This window comes from Peromyscus californicus, unplaced genomic scaffold (assembly GCF_007827085.1).
Source record: "Peromyscus californicus insignis strain IS unplaced genomic scaffold, ASM782708v3 Scaffold_6__1_contigs__length_162567912, whole genome shotgun sequence".
In the NCBI taxonomy this organism is placed as follows: Eukaryota; Metazoa; Chordata; class Mammalia; order Rodentia; family Cricetidae; genus Peromyscus; species Peromyscus californicus.
Window position 1 is genome coordinate 64,389,247 of NW_026294584.1, and position 20,924 is coordinate 64,410,170.

Genomic DNA, 20,924 nt, shown 5'->3' on the forward strand with positions numbered 1-20,924 from the left:
CTTCCTAATGCTGCAACCCTTTAATATAATTCTTCATGTTTTGGTGACTCTCAACCATAAAATTATTTTTGTTGCTACTTCATAACTGTAATTTTGCTATTAGAATCATGACATAATTATCTGTGTTTTCTGATGGTCTTAGGCAACTACTGTGAAAAGGCTGTTTGACCTTTCAAAGGGGTCCCGACCCACAGGCTGAGAAACCATTCTAGAATATTATCACCTCAGTTTTCATGCACAGGTATATAATACATAGGTTGTTGATTCCTGCGTGGGGGTATAGTCAGGGTTGAGGTGGGGCTTTTCAGGATGGCTATGCAGTCATTTCAGACCATCTGCTAGATGAGACTAAACTATATTTCTGTTGATACTGAGGATTGAACCCAGGTTCTTACATATGCTGATTAAGTGATCTACTGCTGAGCTATGTCCCCAACCTTTACTCAGTTGCATGGGCTTTGAGACATGCACAGTCATGTATGGGATGCCACAGAGCTATAGGCAATCATCCTCATTCCCGTGTGCCAGTTCTTTATAATCTGCTCCTCATCACCTCACCACCTGACAACCACTGACTGGCTTCCTATTGTATAAATGTATAAAATTCTACAATTTTACCTTTTCCAGAACATATATGAACTATGAAGTACTCAGCCTTCTGAACGTATAGCAAAATATATTTAAAATCCATCCACATTGCTGTGTGAATCAACAGCTCATTAATTATTCGTGAGTTGTAGTCTATTGCATGAACATACCAATTTATCCAGTCACCTACTGGATGATGATTATTATTTCTGATACAGATAAGCATGCTACAAGTACTCACATGCAAGTTATAAACACTCACAGGCTTTTCTGTGAACACAAGTCTTTAGTTCACCTGAGTAAATACCTAGGAGAGGTATTGCTGGATTGTATAATAAGTGTACTTCAAAATATTATGTTGTGTGTATGTCCTGGTAGTGCATGAAGGTCAGAGAATAAGCTGTGGACGTCAGTTCTTTCTTTCTTTTTACTATATGGGTTATGGAAATTAAACTCAGGTTGTCAGGTTCAGTGCATTTACCTGCTGGGCCATCTCACTGGTCAGATAAATATACTTTTATGTTTAAAGCAACTGCTAGGTTTCCCCAAAAAACTTCACGTATTTTGCATGTTCATTAGCAACTTTAAGGACGGTTTATTTTGGATTCAGGTTTCAGGGGTACAGTCCAACCTGGTGGAGGGGCATCATGGCCAGAGTGGTTCAGTGGAAGCTTGCTGCATAGCTTACTCATAGCTTGACTGATTAGAAAGTAGAGATTGGTCTGAATGAGGGTGGGCTATAACCTTCAAAGGCCTTCCCCTAGTGTCCTACTTCTGCCAGCCAGGCTTCAACTTTAAAGGTTTCACAGCCTTGAAATAGCACCTTCAGAGCAGAGTGGATCAAGTGTTCAGACACATGGAGTGATGGGGCACATTTCAGGTGCACAGGTGGTTCCAATTCCTCTAGTGGTACCCTATCTGTGACATGTGCTGTGGTCCATTGGTAGTTATTTCCACTGTCCACTCTTTACCTGGTTTTTTGTTTTGTTTTTGTTTTTTTGTTTTTTGTTTTTTCAAGACAGGGTTTCTCTGTGTAGCTTTGCGCCTTTCCTGGAACTCGCTTTGTAGACCAGGCTGGCCTCAAACTCACAGAGATCTGCCTGCCTCTGCCTCCTGAGTGCTGGGATTAAAGGCGTGTGCCACCACCACCCGGCCTTTACCTGGGTTTTGGCTTCTCTTCCTGCTGCATTCTTAACAGAATCAGCCTCTCATGACTCCCACCTGAATCCACCAGGTACTTGCAATGGACTTTTGTCTTTCTATTTTCTTGAGGTAGGGTTTAACTGTAAATTCCTGGCTGGCCTGGGACTTGCTATATAGACCAGGCTGGCCATTCACTTGAAGCAATCAGCAATCCTTCTGTCTTTGTCTCTCAAGTACCGGTGTTATAGGTATGTGTCACCCTGCCCACATGCACAGTCTTTGAGACTTGTTTAAAAATGGTTTCTGAGCCAGGCAGCAGTGGCTCACGCATTTAATCCCAGCACTCAGGAGGCAGAGGCAGATGGATCTCTTTGAGTTCAAGGCCAGCCTAGTCTACAGAGCGAGATCCAGGACAGGCACCAAAACTATACAGAGAAAACCTGTCTCGAAAAACAAAGAAAAAAAATCGTTTCTTTCTCCTTTTCGGTGGTAGGGATGAAGCCATGGCCTCATACATTCCAGATCAGTACTTTATCACTGAGTCACACCCCCTAGCTCTTTAACACGGTAGGAGAGGGGAGAAGGGAAGTCTACTGATAATGATCAGGCCTCTATGTTAGGCAGGCAGCCCCTGAATCTTGGGGTGTGGTGGGCTTTCTAGTACTCCTACTTCAGCCATTGTGCTCAACAAACATGTGCTTCTGTTTGTCTTCTCTGTGCTCTTCCCACAGTGGAACTGGTTTTCTTCGCTGCCCTGTGGCTTGATTTTTTTTTTGTTGTTCTTGTCGCACATCTGCTTTTATTGAAAACAGCAGGTGGGAAACTTGTAGCAAAGGTAAAAAATTAATTTACAAAAGCAGGGACTTGGTGAAGCTGCCTGGTGGGTACCCTTGGGGACTCATACGTAGATGCCAACCCCGAGCAGGAGGAAGAGGACTCTGAAGCCCGTGAAGAGTGAGGCCACCAAGGAGATGAGGAGCTCTAAGTATCACATGTGTACTTGGTAGAGGTGACCTTGTAAACCAAGAATCAGGAGAAGAAGATGCCGATGGCAAGAAGTACCACAGCCAGGTGTGGGAAGACAGCCCGGTTGACTGGGCTGGTGTACCTACTCATGGCCTCGAGCTCCATTTTGCTCTACACACAATAAACCACCGACTGGTCCACTACCAGAAGATGTGGCTTCGCTTTTTGTTGCTCCTCTCCATGAAGATTCAGAAGCTTTTCATAAGGATAAAAAGGGAGATGTGTGTCGGTGGAATTTCTTAAGTGGTCACCATGCCCTTCTTCAGCCATCACAGTGATGGGCAGTCTCAGGATTCTCCCTACCTTTCATGAGTACATGATATAGTTCATGGAGAAGCCTACAAGGGAGGCAGTATTTCTACTCTACGGCTAGTCCACACATGGCATTTACAAGTTCATTAACTATTTTGGTTGACTGTTATTTCCAGTTTATATGGAATTGGCTGTGTCTGTCACAGGCAAGAGAATACCCTCAACAAAGTCTTAACCCTTTATAGGTGTTTGTCTACCTCAGACTTTCAGTTACTTGGTTGCTTTGAAAACTTGATTTTCTTGGATCAAGGGAACTGCACTTTTTCCGAATTGTAAACTTGGGAGTGATGCTCTTCTGAGCTCTGTACATCTCTGAGATAGAACTAGGAATTTCTGATCTTTTATTCCTATCCACTAAGTACTTTATTTCAAGCATAGCTCTAGAAATTTTACTTCATATCATCTGTTTATTTCCTTATTTGGACCTTATTTCCCTCTTATTCCTTGAAGATACTTATAATTGTTTGAAATTCTTTGTAATTCCATTGATTATCTTTCTTCTAGAATTGATCATATATGCTGCTTCTCTTTAATAAAGGTTTTAATTTTTTTCTTATGTGTATATATGTGTATTGTTTTTTAACTAAGTCTCTATCGTTCTATTTTATCAATAAAGACGCAGGAGCCAGATGCTAGGGTGAAAACCTGCTAGCTCAGAGAGGCAGAGAAAACACCCAGCTGCTTTCTCCTCTGCCACTGTTCCAGAAAGAGATTTTTCCTACACCATCTCAAACCAAAACTTCTCCAACCAGATGTCCCGCCCTTCTATTTCCTCTGCATCTCTCTATCAGTCTTCCTGACTCCCTCTTTCTATGTTTTTTTTCCTGTCAACTGGTTGCTTGCTCTGCCTCTTGACCTATGGTTGACTTTATTTAATCCTGTTTACAATATTCAAGAAGAAAGCTTTTGGATTAAAGGTGTGTGCTAGGGCTGAGCCACACCACAGCTAGGAACAGGTTTCTCCAGTAAATAGTGCAATCTCAGGGTCCACAGTGTGATCAAATATCCTGCAACATGTGTGTGGGCACACACAAGTGTACAGGTACATTTGGGAGTCCAGGAAAGGGTGTCAGATCCCCTGGAGCTGGAGTTATAGGTGGTTGTGAGCTGCCTGACAGGGGTACTAGGAACTGAACACTGGTCCTCTGCAAATGCAGTATATGCCTTTAACCACTGAGCCTTCTCTCTAGCTCCATGTTTGGCTTCTTCACTAATCATTTTGGGTTAAATGCATGACTTTGTGAATTTTGAGTAGATACCCATCCCCACCCCTGTGTATATTATGCAAAAGCATTCTTCTTACATATCGATCACAACAATCAAAACCAGGAAATTAACTGTCATATTCCACCTCTCTAATCTTGAGGCCTTCCTATTTTCACGAGTTGTCCCACTAATGCACCTTACTCTGGGAGACCCATTTCAGAGTCATGTGCTGCACTTGGTTGTCATGACTTCTTTATCCTGCGACTCCACCTCAGTTTTTCCCTGACCTTCATAAATTTGATGCTTTTGAAGATTACAAACCTGCATAGAACATCTTTCAGTAGGACCTTGTCATGGTTTCTCAACAATTGACTCAGGTAGACATCTTTAATGAGATTACCATGAAAGACATACTGTTCTCCTACTGCATTCTGTAGGTACACATCATTTTTATTCATTCATGATTGAAGTGTTTAATCAATTCAGGTGGAGCTTTCTGAGTTTTTCCCAATAAAAATTATTCTTTTAGAGTATAGGATTGAAAAGCCAAGATTTGGGTGCTAGGTATTGCTGTGCTCTTGGGCTGGTCTCCTCTAGGCTCTCATGGTAGACTTCTGAAGTAGATTCCCATGGAAGGAGGAAGAGGGAGACAGAGAGAGAGAGAGAGAGAGAGAGAGAGAGAGAGAGAGAGAGAGAGAGAGAGAGAGAGAGAGAGACTTACATAGCCATCTTGATGTCTCAAAGTCCACTTAGGTACTCACTGAGGGTAGGAAGCCTTCTTGGCTTAGAAGCTTCCGACAGATCCGAGCCAGCATATCTCATAACAGCTCTGAGGGGCTATTGTTAAACCCTCACATTTAGGTAGTATCCTCAAGTAGGAGAGCATGAAGGAATGGCTTCCCGCTAGGAGTCTGAGGATTGTTCAGTGCTCTGAGGCCAGAAGCATTGTACTCCTCAGGGATCATTTTCACAAGCAATGCAGTTTGGTATCCTAATTGACACCGAACCTCAACAGGTTTCTAGAGAGTTGGCCGGGAGTGGTATGATGATGTGGTGATGAGGAAAAGGGAGTTTAAATCTGTACACAGTAAGTGATCAAATCTCTAAATACTGAATGCTCACATTTTAATGTTTTTCTAGTGAATGTTTTTGAGTAAAAAAAAAAAAGTTTAGAGCTTCCTGTCCTGGAGAATTTCAGTTTTAGGTGTTTCATAATTGAGATACATGTCCTTTTTCACATGTAATATGGCTATAAAGTATTATGAGGTAATTTTATCATTGTGAATCTTTTTTAAATGTTTTTCTCAAGATCACCACTGCAATCATCTTGAAAAAACTGAGTTGGGCATTCAATCTTCCACAGTGCAATTAGTGAAAGGTAACAAGAGGTTCAAGCAGTTTAGATATGAATTTATTAATGTGCCAGGCTTACTTTTATTGGGCAATGACTTCATGAGTTAAATGAAAGTGTTTTTTTTTAAAGAAATTGTTTTTTTCTGTTTCTTAAATGAACATTATTTATTCATTACTTATAATCAGAAATGTTTATTTTCTCCAACATTTTATGAAGAAAAATTTCAATGAAACAAAAGTTGAAGTTTATAGGAGACATTCTTTCAGCCCCCAGGACTTCCCGTGAACGTCGACTAATACTTGCCTCTCTCTCTGGAATGCTCACTGCGCAGTCAGCCTCCATCCTGGCCTCTCCAGGAGCCCACCTGCGCTGCCCCTTAGCCTTCCCAGCTCACTTCTGCCCTGAAACCTCCCTTCGAAGGAGTCAGGTCTGGATGCTTCTTGGGATGCTCAGGCGTCTGTGAGGCTATGGTTCCCAGTCCCGCCTCATCCCAGCGCCCAGGACCACTGCAACACACACCTCAGCTCCTGTCGCTGGACTCCACAGGTTTACCGTCTCAGCCAGCTAGCGCCAACGCGAGCGCGCGTGCGCGAACGCGGCGTTCCCGCGCACCACCCCTGGTCGCGCGGAAGCCAGACTGGGCCGTTACCACCGCGGGCCGCGCTTCAGCTCCTCCACCTGCGACGGCGGCGAGGCCGTCGTAAAGCGCAGCCGTGCCGACTGCTGCAAGGCGACTTATGACAGCCTCCGGTTTGACTTACGGCGGGCGGCCGGCCACATTCCTCCCGTTTGGATCCTCGGCCTTCTCGCCCGGCGGAAACCGTGTCTGTGCGCCGGTCCCCTCAGCGCGCGCCGCCGGGCACGGTCGGGCTCCGGGGACCTCGGGCGCCCGCCTGCCGCCGGCCAGCTCTTCCGCCCGCCTTCCTCCCGGCGTGCACTGCGGCGCGGCCATGTTGCCGTAGTGTTGTTTTCTTCCTGCGGAGGCGAGAGGCCGCTGCGGACCGCGACGCGCGGGCCTCGCCTCTGCTCGCTCGCGGGCTCCGGCCCTCGCCGCTCCCCCGCCTCCCCGGCCCGCACCGGCGCCGTCGGCCGCCAGAGGCTCGGGGGACGGCTGAAGGCCGGGCCCGGGGACCACCATGGCGGCCGCTCTGGGCGCGGGCGGAGGAGCAGGCGCTGGAGGTACGTGGGCCGCGGTTGGCGCCGTGGGCCGGGCAGCCTTTGTGTAGGGCCTTCGTGTCGCCCCGCCACAGCCGGAGCCGTCCGTCCTGGGCCTGCTTGTGCCGACCAGGCCGGGAGCGCGGAGCGTTAGGCTCGTGGCGGCGCCGCGAGGTCTGCGGCGAGCCCGTGACGGGGTCGGGGGTCGGGGGTCGGGCGGCCCTGGCGATTTCTAGCTTCCCTGGAAGATTCTCCCTGGGTAGCGGCGAGTCGCCCAGTCAGAATGCAAGAGAAATTCCGCGGCGTATTAGAGTGCTTTAAATAAACCCATTATCATCTGAGGAAAACCTGTGAGTGGCCGTATGCTTGCAAGGATGAAGATAGGGTACAAAGGTTTAGTGACGGAACCAGGTTCTTGGGTGTTTGTTTTACCATTGTAAACGGTATGGAAAGACTAACCAGTTTTAAATAAAACCACATTTTTGTTGAATGAGAGTGTTTTTGAAAAATGTGAAGCAGTACTTTAAAATGACGTTTCAGGACTTGGATAAAAGGAGACCCTTGGTAAAGTGTGGACAACAAAAGCATTTGCCACCAGCTTGCTATAGACACTTGAACTTAGACACTGCATCTTCCAGAGGCGGTTTTGTGATGCTTCCAGATGGGCGGGCATATTAAAACAACCCTGCTTAGGGATTCTGGCCCAAATATCAAAGTATTTGTATGATAAACGCAAAAATAAAACGGCAGAGGCTACATGCCAGAATGTCGTTTCTGGAGAGGATGTGGTATGGTCTATGTCATTGCCAGTTTACATAGATGATTTTTTTTTAAACATACGAATCTGAGGCTTTCTAGTTAAATGTTTAAAATACATTTTATCTGCCTTGAATAGAGAAGGTAAAAATTAAAGTTTTATATGTGAGTCCCAATGTTATGGAAACCCTTAGATCAAAGCTGTCTTAAGTGAAAGATGAAGATACTTTAATTTTCCATTTGTTTTTCACTAGTGTGCATTGAGGCCTTCCAGAGTCTTTGTGGCATATGAAGACATGACATTGATGGCTTAGGGACTGTGTGCTTGTGTGTTTTTAAGTTTCTCATTAAATTTTAAAATAGTAAATACTTGTAAATAACCACATAAACAAGATTTGGAAGCTATGTATTAATTTTTAGGCCCGAAAGTTTGAGGGTTGTAGCTTTAGAGGGCTAGATAGGTTTTCTGGAAGTTTGGAGTTTTTCTTTCATTTTATTACCCTGCTAGCGTTAACATTTCTTAGACTCAAGCCAAACAGTTCTGTATGAGTTGGTCCCTGGTACTCACCATCCCTGCAGCCCTAGAGCTGCCTGCGCTCCTCACTCCCGTTTGCGCTGCACTCTTCCTGCCCTCTCTCTTGTAGGGCTGTCTCCTGATTCAGCAGGTTCAGCCTCCTGAGTGAGGAGGCCTCACCAGAGAAATCATTGGCTTATATGTGTTTCCCTTCTGTGCTTCCCTTTCCATCTAGTGGCACTCCTGTTTTCCCTTGAACGTTTATCTGTTACCCTTAATCTGTAATTTTCTGCCTTTTTTTTTTTTTTTTTTTTTTTTGCCCTTTGAGTAACTTGTAAGACCTGTGAGAACAAGCATGTCTGCCTGCATTACCATGCACCCCAAGTTCCTGGTCCGTAGCATGTGTTCAACAAATATTTGACAAATGAATTAGAGATTGAAATGTTTCCTTAGTAAATCTAGACAAAAAATACCGTGTTCTTACTTTTGTCCACTAGATCCGTATGTTTGCTGTATAACCAACAAAACCATTACATTGGAAATATTTACATTGTAGGTAATACCTTCTTTGTATCTAGGTTACTTACTTGGTCCTCAGTTTAGCATATTACCTAGCACAGTGGCTTTCAGACTTTGTAGTTACAGCTCACATTCACATTGACATCATGATAAAGTACTTGCACAAATTTCATGGCTAGTTCTAGTGGGGACTATATGCCAAGCTTTCAGATTTCTGTTTCATTACATTAAAAGGCTGTTGTGTACCTGGTATGAGCTTGTAATACCAGCATTTGGGAAATCGAGGTGGAAGGGTTGTGAGTTTGAGGCCACCCTGGGTTACATAGTGAGCACCTGTCTTTACTCCCTCCCTCAACAAAATGTGACTGTGGCCTAATCTAACTTGGTTATTGAACTAAATCCATTAAATATCCCAGAATTGTCAGTTTAAAATCATCTCATGTATTGTAAGTGGTTAATGTTTTCAAGGGTCAGGTGGTGGGATGGTGATGATGGTGGTATTTCAGTGTCTAGAATGGAGCCAGAAACTAATAGAATCTCTAGGTGGCCAAAATAGGTAATTACAGAAGTGCAGTTATGTCAGTGTGAAACTTGGGTGCTTATAGGAATGCAGCATGCCTTTAACTTTAGATGGCAGTTCTGTAAAGATATTTGCTGTTGCAAGTAAGGGTGGGAGAAGCATGAGGGTCTTGATGGTTAAGAGAATATTGGACATTGGTGATTAGCATAAATGTAGAAGTAGGCCTTTAAGGACACATATTGTAGAGCAAATAATAAATTTCAAGATTTAGTGCTTGCTTTGTAGTATAAAATACAAAGTCAAAATGAAAAGACAGAACATAAATTTTAACAAAAATCCTCCAAGCTGATTTGTACATTAAGACTTAACAGTTCATAAAACAGTTCATGAACTGGGTTAGGATGAGTGCCTTGTCTCATAATTTAACAGTATTCTTTAAATACGCTGATTTTTATAGGCGAGGAAAATAAAATGTACTTGTAAAATTTTGTTTCCTGGGTAGATCTTACTGAAGAAAAAGATTGAATCAAGAATTTTCAGATATACCTAATATAATAAGCCCAGCATCAACATTTATCCACATTTTGATGTTCCTTGACTCACACAACTTACTTTTATTGTTTTTTGAGGCAGTGTCTCTCGGTGTAGCCCTGGCTGTCCTAGAACTCATTATGTAGAGCAAGCTGACCTTGAACTCAGAGAGAGTCTGTCTACCTCTGCCTTTAAGATATGGGATTAAAGGGGTATACCACTACACACAGCCAGTTTATGACTTACATATGTCCCAGTACCAAATATGACTCAAAATTGAATTTAATGGGTTATCAAGATGGTTCATTGGGCAAAGGCACTTGATGCCAACTCTGACACCATGAGTTCCATCCCTGGAACTCAACTGGTGGAAGGACAGAACTACAAGTTGTGTTGTGACCTCATGTGAGTGGTGACATGTACCCCCAATAAATAGGTAAACTTAAAAAATGAATTTAAGCATTTAACCTCTGAAACAGCCTAGCTAACTGTAAATGTGCTCAGAAAGCAGTATTGACAGTGCATGTTGTTAGTCTGAGAGGCACTGAGAATTCATAGTTCCTGATCATGCTCCCTTTGGGTAGGAAGTCTGGAATACATTAATTTCTGTGTGCTGATTGTTAGGTGGTGTGTGACAGCTTAATCCTCAACATTTTTTTAAACCTTTTTTAAAGATTTTTATTTTATGTGTATGGATGTTTTGCCTACATTGGTGAGGAGTCTAGAAGGCCCAGGGTATCAGACTCCCTAGAACTGGAGTTATGGACAGATTTATGTGAGCCACCATGCAAGTCATGGGAACGGAACCAGGGTCTTCTGGAAGAGCAGCCTTTAACTGCTGAGCAATCTCTAGCTCCTCCTTTAAAATTTTAGTTTCATCAAAAAGAAATTGGGGAGTGGAGAAGACTTTGAGATAGTGTATTGTGTAGTTTTTTTTTTTTTGGTTTTTCGAGACAGGGTTTCTCTGTGTAGCTTTGCGGTATTGTGTAGTTTTGGCTAGCCTCTTGAATTCAGAGGTCTGTCTGCCTCTGTCTTCTAGTGCTGGGATTAAAGGCATGTGTGTCACCATGCCTAGTTATTTTTAAGATTGATTTTTTTAATTATGTGTGAGTGTGCATGTATGTATATATATACATGCGTACATGTAACTGAAGGTGCCTGTGAAGGCCAGAGGTGTTTGATGCCCCTGGAGCGAGAGTGGTTGCAGGCTGCCCAGTGTGGGTGCTGAGAATCAAACTCCAGCCCTCTGCAAGAGCAGTAAACTCTGAAGCCATTTCTTCAACCTCTCCAGCCTCATTAATTTTTGAAGGGTAGTTTATCAGATACAGAATTTTTGGCTTAGTCTTTCCTTTTCTTTCTGCATGTTAAGTATTTCATTTTACTGAATTCTGGACTCTGATTAGAAATAGAATTAAGGCTGGGCGGTAGTGGCGCACGCCTTTAATCCCAGCACTCGGGAGGCAGAGGCAGGCGGATCTCTGTGAGTTCGAGGCCAGCCTGGGCTACAGAGTGAGTCCCAGGAAAGGCGCAAAGCTACACAGAGAAACCCTGTCTTGAAAAACCAAAAAAAAAAAAAAAAAAAAAAAAAAAAAAAGAAAAAAAAGAAATAGAATTAAATATAACCAAGGTCCCTTTGTATGTGAGAGGTCACTTGGGGATTTCAAAACCTTTTTTGGCTTTGGTTTTGAGAGCGTTTGGTCTTATATGTATACCATTGTTGGTATGGATCTCGAGTTCGTCCTGCTGGAGTTCATGGAGTTCCTAGGGTCTGTAGGCTCATCTAATTTGGAAATTTGGGGCCATTTCTTCCCGTCTTGCTTGCTTTGTCTTCTCAGTCACTCTTCAGTGCATGTTCTGATACTCTGGATGGTGTTGTTAGCTTCCCTAAGTCTTTGTTCATTTTTTTTTTAAATGTTTTTTCCTTTAGCTACTTAGAGTGTATAATGTCAGTACTTTTTTTTTTTTTTTAAATGACTCAGTTTGGGGACTGAAAACAGGTCATTTTGAATGTTATAATGAATTAATTTGGGAATTTTTTTTTTTTTTTTTTTTTGGTTTTTCAAGACAGGGTTTCTCTGTGTAGCTTTGCGCCTGTCCTGGAACTCACTTGGTAGCCCAGGCTGGCCTCGAACTCACAGAGATCCGCCTGGCTCTGCCTCCCGAGTGCTGGGATTAAAGGCGTGCGCCACCACCGCCCGGCTAATTTGGGAAATTTTATGATGTATCTACTCCCCTGGCTGCTTATTACTTGTGATTTGTCTGTTTTTTAAAGTAACTTTTCCAAACTGATTTCACAGAGACTGATCTTTTTGTGTAGTTACTTATGTTTCCACCTGTCATCTTAGTGCTCAACCAGTGAACTGACATATTTTCTTACATTTCTGGAACCAAATAATAAAAAGCACACCCTGCTTTTGAAAATTGGCAGTAGCTGAAATACTTCAGTGTTCATTAGGCCATCTGTAACTCTGCCTTACTCTACCTCCTGCTTACCAGAGCCCCATCAGCAGCCAGAGATGTAAATCTTCTAAGAGTGTATCTAGACCTGGACACACAGAAGGTGCTCTTGATTCCCAGTTATACATCAGTGCTCTTCAAAATCTTTTCCTCACCCACAGCCTCCTCTTTTCCAGGCTTTTTGGTAGGTGTATTGTTTCCTCTGTCTACAGTTGGTCACAGTTGCTTTGGACCACTCTGCCTGGATTGGTACTTTAGCTCTGAGCTCCAAGAGGGTAAAATAAAGGCAGCCTCTCAGTTTACCTCAGAGATCCAAGAGCAGGTCTCAGTACATAGTCAGGTGCTTTGAGGGTGTGAACAGCAGCACTGTTAGTCTCAGGAAGCCCTTGGAACATTGCATGCATACCCTGTTGCTGCTGGGCTGGGGAATGGGTTTGCGGTTCTGGTAAGGGAGTTCACAGCACTGCATGCTGCAGTTTAGTAGCTGTTTTCTTTTTGAAGCTCCAAGTTTTTGCAAGGTTTTTTTTTTTTTTAAGATTCCAAGGTTCAAGGAAAGTTGATTCTGGCAGTTGGTGGTTTTTGGCAATTTAATGTTGCCTCAGTGGCCAGACAGGTTCTGTTCCACTGTCTCGAGCAAGTGAAAAGAATTTGACAGTGACAGTAAGGGTGTTTGTCACTCCCCCATGTGTGTTATGTATGTGTTCATGTGAGTATGTACACCTGTGTGCGTGTGTGTGGAGGACAGTGGTTTATGTATCACTTCACCACCTTTTTTGGGAAATGATCTCACTGAACATGGAACTCATCCATTTGATTGAGCTAGGCTGGCCGGCCAGTGAACTCAAGGGATTTGCCCTTCTCTGTCCCCTCCCATCCCCTAGCACTGGGGTTACAGATTAAAACCTTCTGGTCCAGTTTTATGTGGGTGTTGGGGATCTGAACAAAGTCTTTATGCTTGTGTGGCAGACACTTCATCTACTAAAACATCTTCCCAGTCCTTGAGTATAGTTTTTCATATATGGAAATACCTTGTTTACATGACTACCTTGGAAGGTAATCCTGTGAATATGTAAATTACTTTAAAGGGTGCTTTCTGGATTGTGTGATTACAGATCAGCTCTGGCCTTGTAACCGGACTGCTGTCCTGGATAGTAGTGCTTTATTCCAGTAAATGTTTGCTTACATGAATGGGCTGTTGCTAAATTTAAATAAACATATATCACTGCTACTTGTCCCATGGCCAAAGTTTGCTGACTCATAGATTGACAATTACTAGACCCCGGCCTTAAGGTAACCCAAGGGTCTGGAAGATGATTTGATGAGAAAAGTAAGTAAAAGTTGTTTGTGCTCATTGTAGGCGCCATTTATCATGTGCTAGAAACCTGCATCACCCAGCAAGAGGCCTTTAGGTTTGCTTGTTAGAATGAGCTAGCTAGTGCGGGATTTAGACTTAGAGCATCGAAGCAGGGATGTCCCCTTTTGTTTTATTGGGCACTCCCTGTTCTTGTAACATCTGGACTAAGGCAAATTTGTCTTCCCTTATTTGTGTTCTTCATGACTGGTATAAACTGGCATACAAACTGGAATTTTAAAAATAATTTATCTCTAACTTGGAGACATGGAAGATGAGTGGAGAAAATATAAGAACAGAAACAGGTTTCAGGGCACTTAGTTTGCTTCTAAAGATTTTGAGCCAGAACTATTCCACTGAATACAATGCCTTCAAAGTGTCCATGTTATATTATAGCACACGACAGAGTTGCTCACACCCTCCATTGTGTACATGTATACATGTGTGTGGAGGCTAGAGGTCGATATTGATGCCTTAGTCACTCCCCACTTTGTTTGTTTGTTTGTTTGGGACAGAGCCTCTCACTGAACTCGAAGCTCTTTGATTGGCTAGATTGGCTGACTATCAAGCTCTAGGCATCTAACAGGATGGACGCTGCTGGGCCTAGCTTTTTATGTTGGAAGCTGGGGATCCAAAATCAGGTCCTCATGCTTGCATGGCAAGTACGTTAGCCACTGAGCCATCTCCACAGTTGCAGAATTTCCTTCCTTTTAAACAATTATATGATCCTCTCTTGTGTGTATAAAACACGTTTTCTCTGACTGTACTTGAATTTCCACCTTTTGTTTACTATAGAGACACTGTTGTGAGCACTGAAACACAAACAACTTCAAGCTCTGTATTGTTTGTTTCAGGTGTATGAGAATGGGTTGTCTGGTTTTGGAGCCCACTCTAATAAAAATGACTTTATCTGAATGAATTATATTTGCAAATTCTTTGCTATTTCTAAATAAGGGCACATTCTGAGGTTCTAGTAGTCAAGATTTTTGATGGGCACTAATTGTAGTATGATGAAAGGAAGTCTTGGGCTTTGTTTATGGTTCCTATGCACAGAGTTCTTAAAACTCTTGAAATTTATTATCTTTTTACGCTAATGAAATGAGTGGAGAGGGGTTTCCATAGCTGTGGGAATGGAGGCTGGTTATTTGAAAAACCAACCATGTGTGTTTAAGGAGTCAGAACTTTCAACTTCAACTTCTAACCTCCCAGGAATGCAATCACAGTCATGCACTTATGGTGGACACATCGGTGAGCTGAGAGGGTGGCATACATACCCTGGCTCTTCACTAGCTCCTCACTCAATTGTCTTTGTAAAATTCAAAGATAGTTTGACTTGTAGATTGTACTGATTTAAACTGGTGTCACTCTGTAACATCAGTACTTCCTTTTAATTCTGACAACCCCAGAGTTAGGACTCCATCCCACACATAGTACTCTTCATGCTGAACATGGTGAATGAGGTCCAGGCTACCCACTGTTATGCTTGGGCATACTCAGGTTCTACAGTTTAGTGGAATAGTGCACAGGGAAAAAAAGAGCTCTGTCTGGCTTGTTTTCATTTGCTGTATTGTGCCTTTAGGGGAGTAGATGCTGTAGGTTCTGATGGTGTCCAGTTTGTCAGATCTTCCATTGGTTTTGGTTTTGCTGTTACATGAAAGAATGTTTGCCTAGCCCAGGAATAAAGACTTTCTTTTTGTGCTTTTGTGGAGTATTGATTCAGATTCACTTTATTTCATTTTTATTGTGGCCATGCAATGTTGGTGAATTTTCCCTTCCCTTGTATTGAGGTATTTAAAGGTAACTCTGTTGGGTCACTGAGTGGGTAGGGATTTCAGTACACACATTAAAAAAGGGGTAGAATAGTCTTTGCAGAAATGGTTTGGAAGTCATTTAATGGATACAGCTTTCATGAGTAATAGCAGCAACCATGGCCATGGGAGAGATTAATTGTTACTCTGTTGCAGTATTTAAGATACATAGTTTTAAATGAAAAAAAAATCAGTTTGTACAAAGAACCCAGGAAAGTATGACCTATTTCCAGAAGGAAAAGAAATAGAAACCACCCACTAGAAGGCCCAGAAACACTTTGAAGTAACTGTCTTAAACACTCAAATGGCTTTAAGAAATCCTAGGCCACAAAAGAAGAAACCAAAACAAATGAACAAGCATCCACTAAAAGAATTCTGGAGAACAGCGTGCTCAGAAATGGGACAGAGTAATAAAGATAAATTACAAAGAGGAAGCAAGGGACAGTTCTAGAGCTAAAAAGTACAATCTCTGAATAATCTCTGGGCAGTTCAGTAGGAGATTGAACAAATGTAGAGGTCTGTGAGAGTATCCATTTAATAGAGAAGGGGGAAAAGCCTGTAGGATCTGTGGGATACCATGAAGTGTATGTACCGAAACACGTGCACATCCAGGAAGAGAGCTCAGGGGATGGCAGACAGAGGACAAGCACCCCCCTGATTCAGGTGGAAGGCATAAATCTGCATATTTAAATAGCACAAGTTAGTAGCCTGATGGAAACAGATTTACAGTGAGGAGACTGGAAGGTCCCTACTCTGGATACCATACTCTTCCAGTTCTGGTGGTACTTGTCTAGAAGCCTCACTGTTTGGCCTTACATGGTCCTTTCTCCTGTGTATGTCTTATGTCCAAATCTCCTTTTCCTCACAAGGACACCAGCCATTGATTTAGTGTCCTCTTAATGTCCAGTATTACCTCAACTTGAAATCAATTCCATCTTATCTCAAAAAAACGGTAACGGAGTTATTTTCACATATTGTTTTGTAGCGCATAATTCAATTACTGTGGATCTGCTAGCCACAGAGATCTTGTTTGTGGGTTTTTGTGCATGCTATTTTCATCTCTGTATAGAATAGTTTTCCAGGATTAAAGGCACTCCGAGTTCTGTTATCCTACTGCAACCCCAGCTCCTGGTTCTGATGATGAGCCACATTGTCTGTGGTTACCTTGTAGTGATGAGGCCTCCTCTGCTTTCCAGATTTTCTCTTTGCCTTTGGGACATTTTAATTGGTATGTGTGTCTCTTTTTATTGTGTTGTAAATTAGTTGTACTTTTGTAGATATGAAGGCCAATTTTTAAAAATTGGGGGGAAGTTTTTAGCTATGTCTTCAGGTATTTTTCCTGCTCCTTTGTACCCTCTTTCTGTTATTTCTTTTGTGTTTATATTCATGGGATAATGATGGTCCAAATTTTCTGCAGTAGTGGTCATTTGATGTTACTTTCTATTTTGCCAGCTTGAATCTGCTTTTATGACCCCTGTAAATGAATTTTGTTTGTTTGAGACAGAGTCTCACACTGTAACCCTGGCTGTCCTAGAACTTACTTCATATCTTTGGCTGGCCTCAAACTTTGGCAATTGACCTGCCCCTCCCCCTTTCTGTGGCTTCTGGGGATTGAACTGTGATCTTCAGGCCCAGTGACACGCACCTTTATCCCTGCTGAGCCATCTTTCCTGTCCTCCTGTTAGTTTTAATTTCAAGATTTATTTGGTTTTGTACTGCTTTGCTTCTTTATCTGTCCTTTGCTGTGGCATTGCTATCTTACTTTTTGATTCTTCTGGTTTCATTTAGTTCTTTGAACATAAATAATCTGTGATGGCTACTTAAATGTTTTTATGAACTTCTCACAAGTAGTTTCTGCTGCCTGCTTCCTCCCATCCCATGTATGAAGGATTATACCTTTCTCTTTCTTTGTCTGCTGTGTCATAAGACTTTTCCTGGGAAGAGGGAAAATTCCCTCTCTCTGTCTCTCCTCTGTCTCTCTGTCTGTCTCTGTCTCTGTCTCTGTCTCTCTCTCTCTTTTGCCTACTCACCCCAGATAAACTCACAACAGACCAAAGTCCAGCTTGGCGAATCATTGAGTTCTATGGGGGTTACTTAACAGGAATATGGGTAAGAGGTTTCTTTTTTTTTTTTTTTTTTTGGTAAGAGGTTTCTTACAGGAGCAGACATAATTCAAAGACAGCTGCATCACTAAAACCCACCCCAGCCTGGGTGACAGCCCACAAAAGCTGAGAACCTGGAGCTCACTACACAGTTTGCAGGCAGCTCAATATGTTGTAAAGTGTCTTCCAAGTGTCTCAGTTGATCCAAATCTTTTCAGGGTAACTGGTCTGGTCTGATTTCAAGATTTGCAGTTTGACTTGTCTGAATGACTCTCAGCAGTCTTTATTGTTTACTCTTGGGGGTGGGGCTTAGTGAATCTGGTCAGTTTTAGGGACTTTCTGAAGCTATTTTGAGTTGTATACCTTTGACTTAAGAATTTTCCCCTCAGGATGGACTATTTCAATCTCAAGGAAACTTCCACCCCCTTTTTCCCCTGGAAATGGGCATTTGAGATGCCAAGAATACCTTGGAGTGGCTGTGGGTGCTGGCTTGCCTACTCCTTCTCCCTGGGTTTCTCACTGTTCTTTGCTTGTTGGTTCCTTTGCTGACTGCTTGTCACCTACAAGTTGGGAAGCTTCTGTTTCCCTCTTCAGCAGGGACATCTGGGTTGAGTGTCCTACTGGTGGGTCTTGGTGTGGGAGAAGGGTTCCTTCCCCACTGATATCCCCCTATAGCTGAGCCTCAGTAGCAGGTAGGCTGGTGGTGTGATGAAAGATACCAGAGGTTCTAAAAAATAGTCATTTTTTAAAAACAGGTTTTATTTGTTTTGGTTTTTTCGAGACAATGTCTCACTATGTAGCCTTGGCTGTACTGGAACTCACACTGTGTAGACCGGGCTGACCTCACAAAGATCCACCTGCCTCTGCCTCCCAAATGCTGGGATTAAAAGTGTGCACCACTACACTAAAAACAGTTTTTATCAGGTTCTCTCAGGAGTCTAATCTGGGTAAGGGTTGATATGATTGATGGTTTTGTTAGAACCTTAGTGGTTAATTTTCCAGTCTGAGCTAGAGAGATGCCCTAGGCAATAGGAATTTGTGTCACCCAAGTGTTCTGGGCCCCTTTCTTTGCAACAACTGCTGCCTCTTTCTTTGCAATTGCCCCCCCCCCCAGCATGTCTCACATGAAAACTTTAATTTCAGTTCTTACTGTTTCCTAACATTAAAAATAACCATCAAGTGCCTTTCCTATTATAAAATACAAATTTAAACTTCCAGCAAATTTGTGAGGTAAATAATAGATTGATATATATATATTATATATATATATATAATATATATATATCAATTTTTTTTTTTTTTTTTGGTTTTTCGAGACAGGGTTTCTCTGTGTAGCTTTGCGCCTTTTCCTGGAACTCACTTGATAGCCCAGGCTGGCCTCGAACTCACAGATATCCGCCTGGCTCTGCCTCCCGCGTGCTGGGATTAAAGGCGTGCGCCACCACCGCCTGGCTTGATTTTTTTTTTTTTTTAAATAAATAAAAATAAGGGCTCTGTTTCTGATGTTCTGAGCTATCTTAGTGGCCTCTTGCCACGTTGAGATGTGAGCAGTGCTTGGAGTGTAAATGCACTTAGGACTTCATATGAAGCAAAATACTCACTGCTGACTTCTGTTCTGATTCCTGGGCCTTAGTGGTCAAACTTTGGATATACCAAGTTAATACAGTTAAAATTTTGTCCCTTAAGGTTTGACAGTTTTTTTTTTTTTTGGTTTTTCGAGACAGGGTTTCTCTGTGTAGCTTTGCGCCTTTCCTGGAACTCGCTTTGTAGACCAGGCTGGCCTCGAACTCACAGAGATCCGCCTGGCTCTGCCTCCCGAGTGCTGGGATTAAAGGCGTGCGCCACCACCGCCCGGCTGGTTTGACAGTTTTTACTTTTTATAAAATGTGGCCAATAGCCGGGCGGTGGTGGCGCACGCCTTTAATCCCAGCACTTGGGAGGCAGAGGCAGGCGGATCTTTGTGAGTTCAAGGCCAGCCTGGTCTAGATGAGCGAGATCCAGGAAAGGCGCAAAGCTGCACAGAGAAACCCTGTCTCGAAAAACCTAAAAAAAAAAGAAAAATGTAGCCAATAAATAGAAAACTTTTACATAGCTTGCATTCTATTTCTGTTATTTAGAAAAATGTGAAAGCTGAAAAATTAATATTATAGGAGTCTCTAATTTTTAAAAAATCACTTAGCCCCTTTTGTGCAGTAAAAAGTTATAATTTAAAAAATGCTGTTTTCACTGAATTTTCATACCTAGTATTCAATAAATTTTTGGATTGCTTTTATTTTATTAAATAAAATATTTTACTAATGTTTCAGGATGGTTTAAGATTTCTGATTGCTATATGGGGAACTTTGTATGTGGAGGGTGAAGCTGGACTCCTAAGGAAGCTGGTATCCTAGTTGATTAATTGCCTTTTGTCTGCCTTGATTAACAAAACTGACTTGAGTGGACTCTTCTTCACAGATGATGATTTTGACCAGTTTGACAAGCCTGGTGCAGAACGGTCCTGGAGAAGAAGAGCTGCCGATGAGGACTGGGACAGGTGTGTGCACACTTGGGCTTCCCTAGGGTGTCAGTGTGATGTCTGCGGTCATCTGATGGATACAGAGATCTTTACCAGAGATAGTGTGCTGGCCCTTCAGTGTCCTGTCCTACATCAGCCTCCTTGCTGGGCTGATGGAGGTCTCTTCAGGCCTCACCAGGGCCCAGTCCAAGCTTGTGTTGTAGGTAGCTGTGCGGAGCATGAACTTGCTTTCTCTCTGTTTATAGAACAACACCACAACCATTTGGATGCTACGGTACCTTTTGCTGTGTATCCTTCCCTGTAGTTGTTGAGATTTGAAATTTTTGCAATTTTAATATGTGTAGATTTTTAACTTCATTTCCCTAACTAGTAATGTAGGTGAACATAACTGCTTAATAGTCCACACTTGCACACACATTGGAAAACAGTTGGTAATAGCTGATGTCAGCTCAGTGTGCCTCTGGGGGGATCTCTACTTTTAGAGGAGGAGTGCTGGAGGTGTACAGGCTGGCTGTGTTAGGTGCTGAGGCAAGTGAACAAAAAATATGCTATGATTATGTACTGATTTTGTTTAAGAACAAGTGCCTATAGAAGTTTACAGAATGATTTACAGTAGAGTCTTGGATGATCAACTTAAGGTTGACTATCCTTTCCTGACTCATTCGGTGTATCAGTCAGGATTCTAGAGAAAGGACTGTTAGGGTGTGGAAGAAATATATCTTATTTGTGTGGGTGGATGGGAGAGGTATGTATGTATGTGTTGTATGGTTCTGACAGAGTTAAGTTTTTAACAGGGTATAGTTGCCTGAAATTGATTATACCAATTGATATTTAACTTATTCAGACTTTTAGGCACATGTGAATGTATAGTATAGCACATTGAACCCAATGTACTGTCACCCAACTTGAGTGATGATCAGTTTTTATCTGTACAGTCTACAAACGCCTGAAATCAGACGTCGTTTCACCTGGAAGCATTTGAGACTATTTCTTAAAATACAATGCTTACACATACAGCCACATTGAGTCCAAGAGAAATCCCTGACTATTTATACAGTTCTAGCTAG

At 42.5% G+C, this 20,924-nt stretch overlaps 1 protein-coding gene and 1 pseudogene across 4 annotated transcripts in view; one reads left to right on the forward strand and one right to left on the reverse strand.

The window, feature by feature from the left end:
* Positions 1-2,555: 2,555 nt before the first annotated feature.
* LOC128098246 (transmembrane protein 258-like) lies at positions 2,556-2,862 on the reverse strand (annotated as a pseudogene).
* Positions 2,863-5,927: 3,065 nt separating this feature from the next.
* Rbm33 (RNA binding motif protein 33) overlaps positions 5,928-20,924 on the forward strand; it is a 112,131-nt gene continuing 97,134 nt past the window's right edge. For 2 of the 4 annotated variants that reach the window (XM_052718982.1, XM_052718983.1), the window contains exons 1-2: positions 5,928-6,808; positions 19,797-19,875. In XM_052718982.1, coding sequence (XP_052574942.1) covers positions 6,766-6,808; positions 19,797-19,875 — 122 coding nt within the window. In that variant the 5' untranslated portion in view covers positions 5,928-6,765. The remainder of the gene's footprint in view (positions 6,809-19,796; positions 19,876-20,924) is intronic. The other 2 variants (XM_052718980.1, XM_052718981.1) reach the window with 1 other exon arrangement.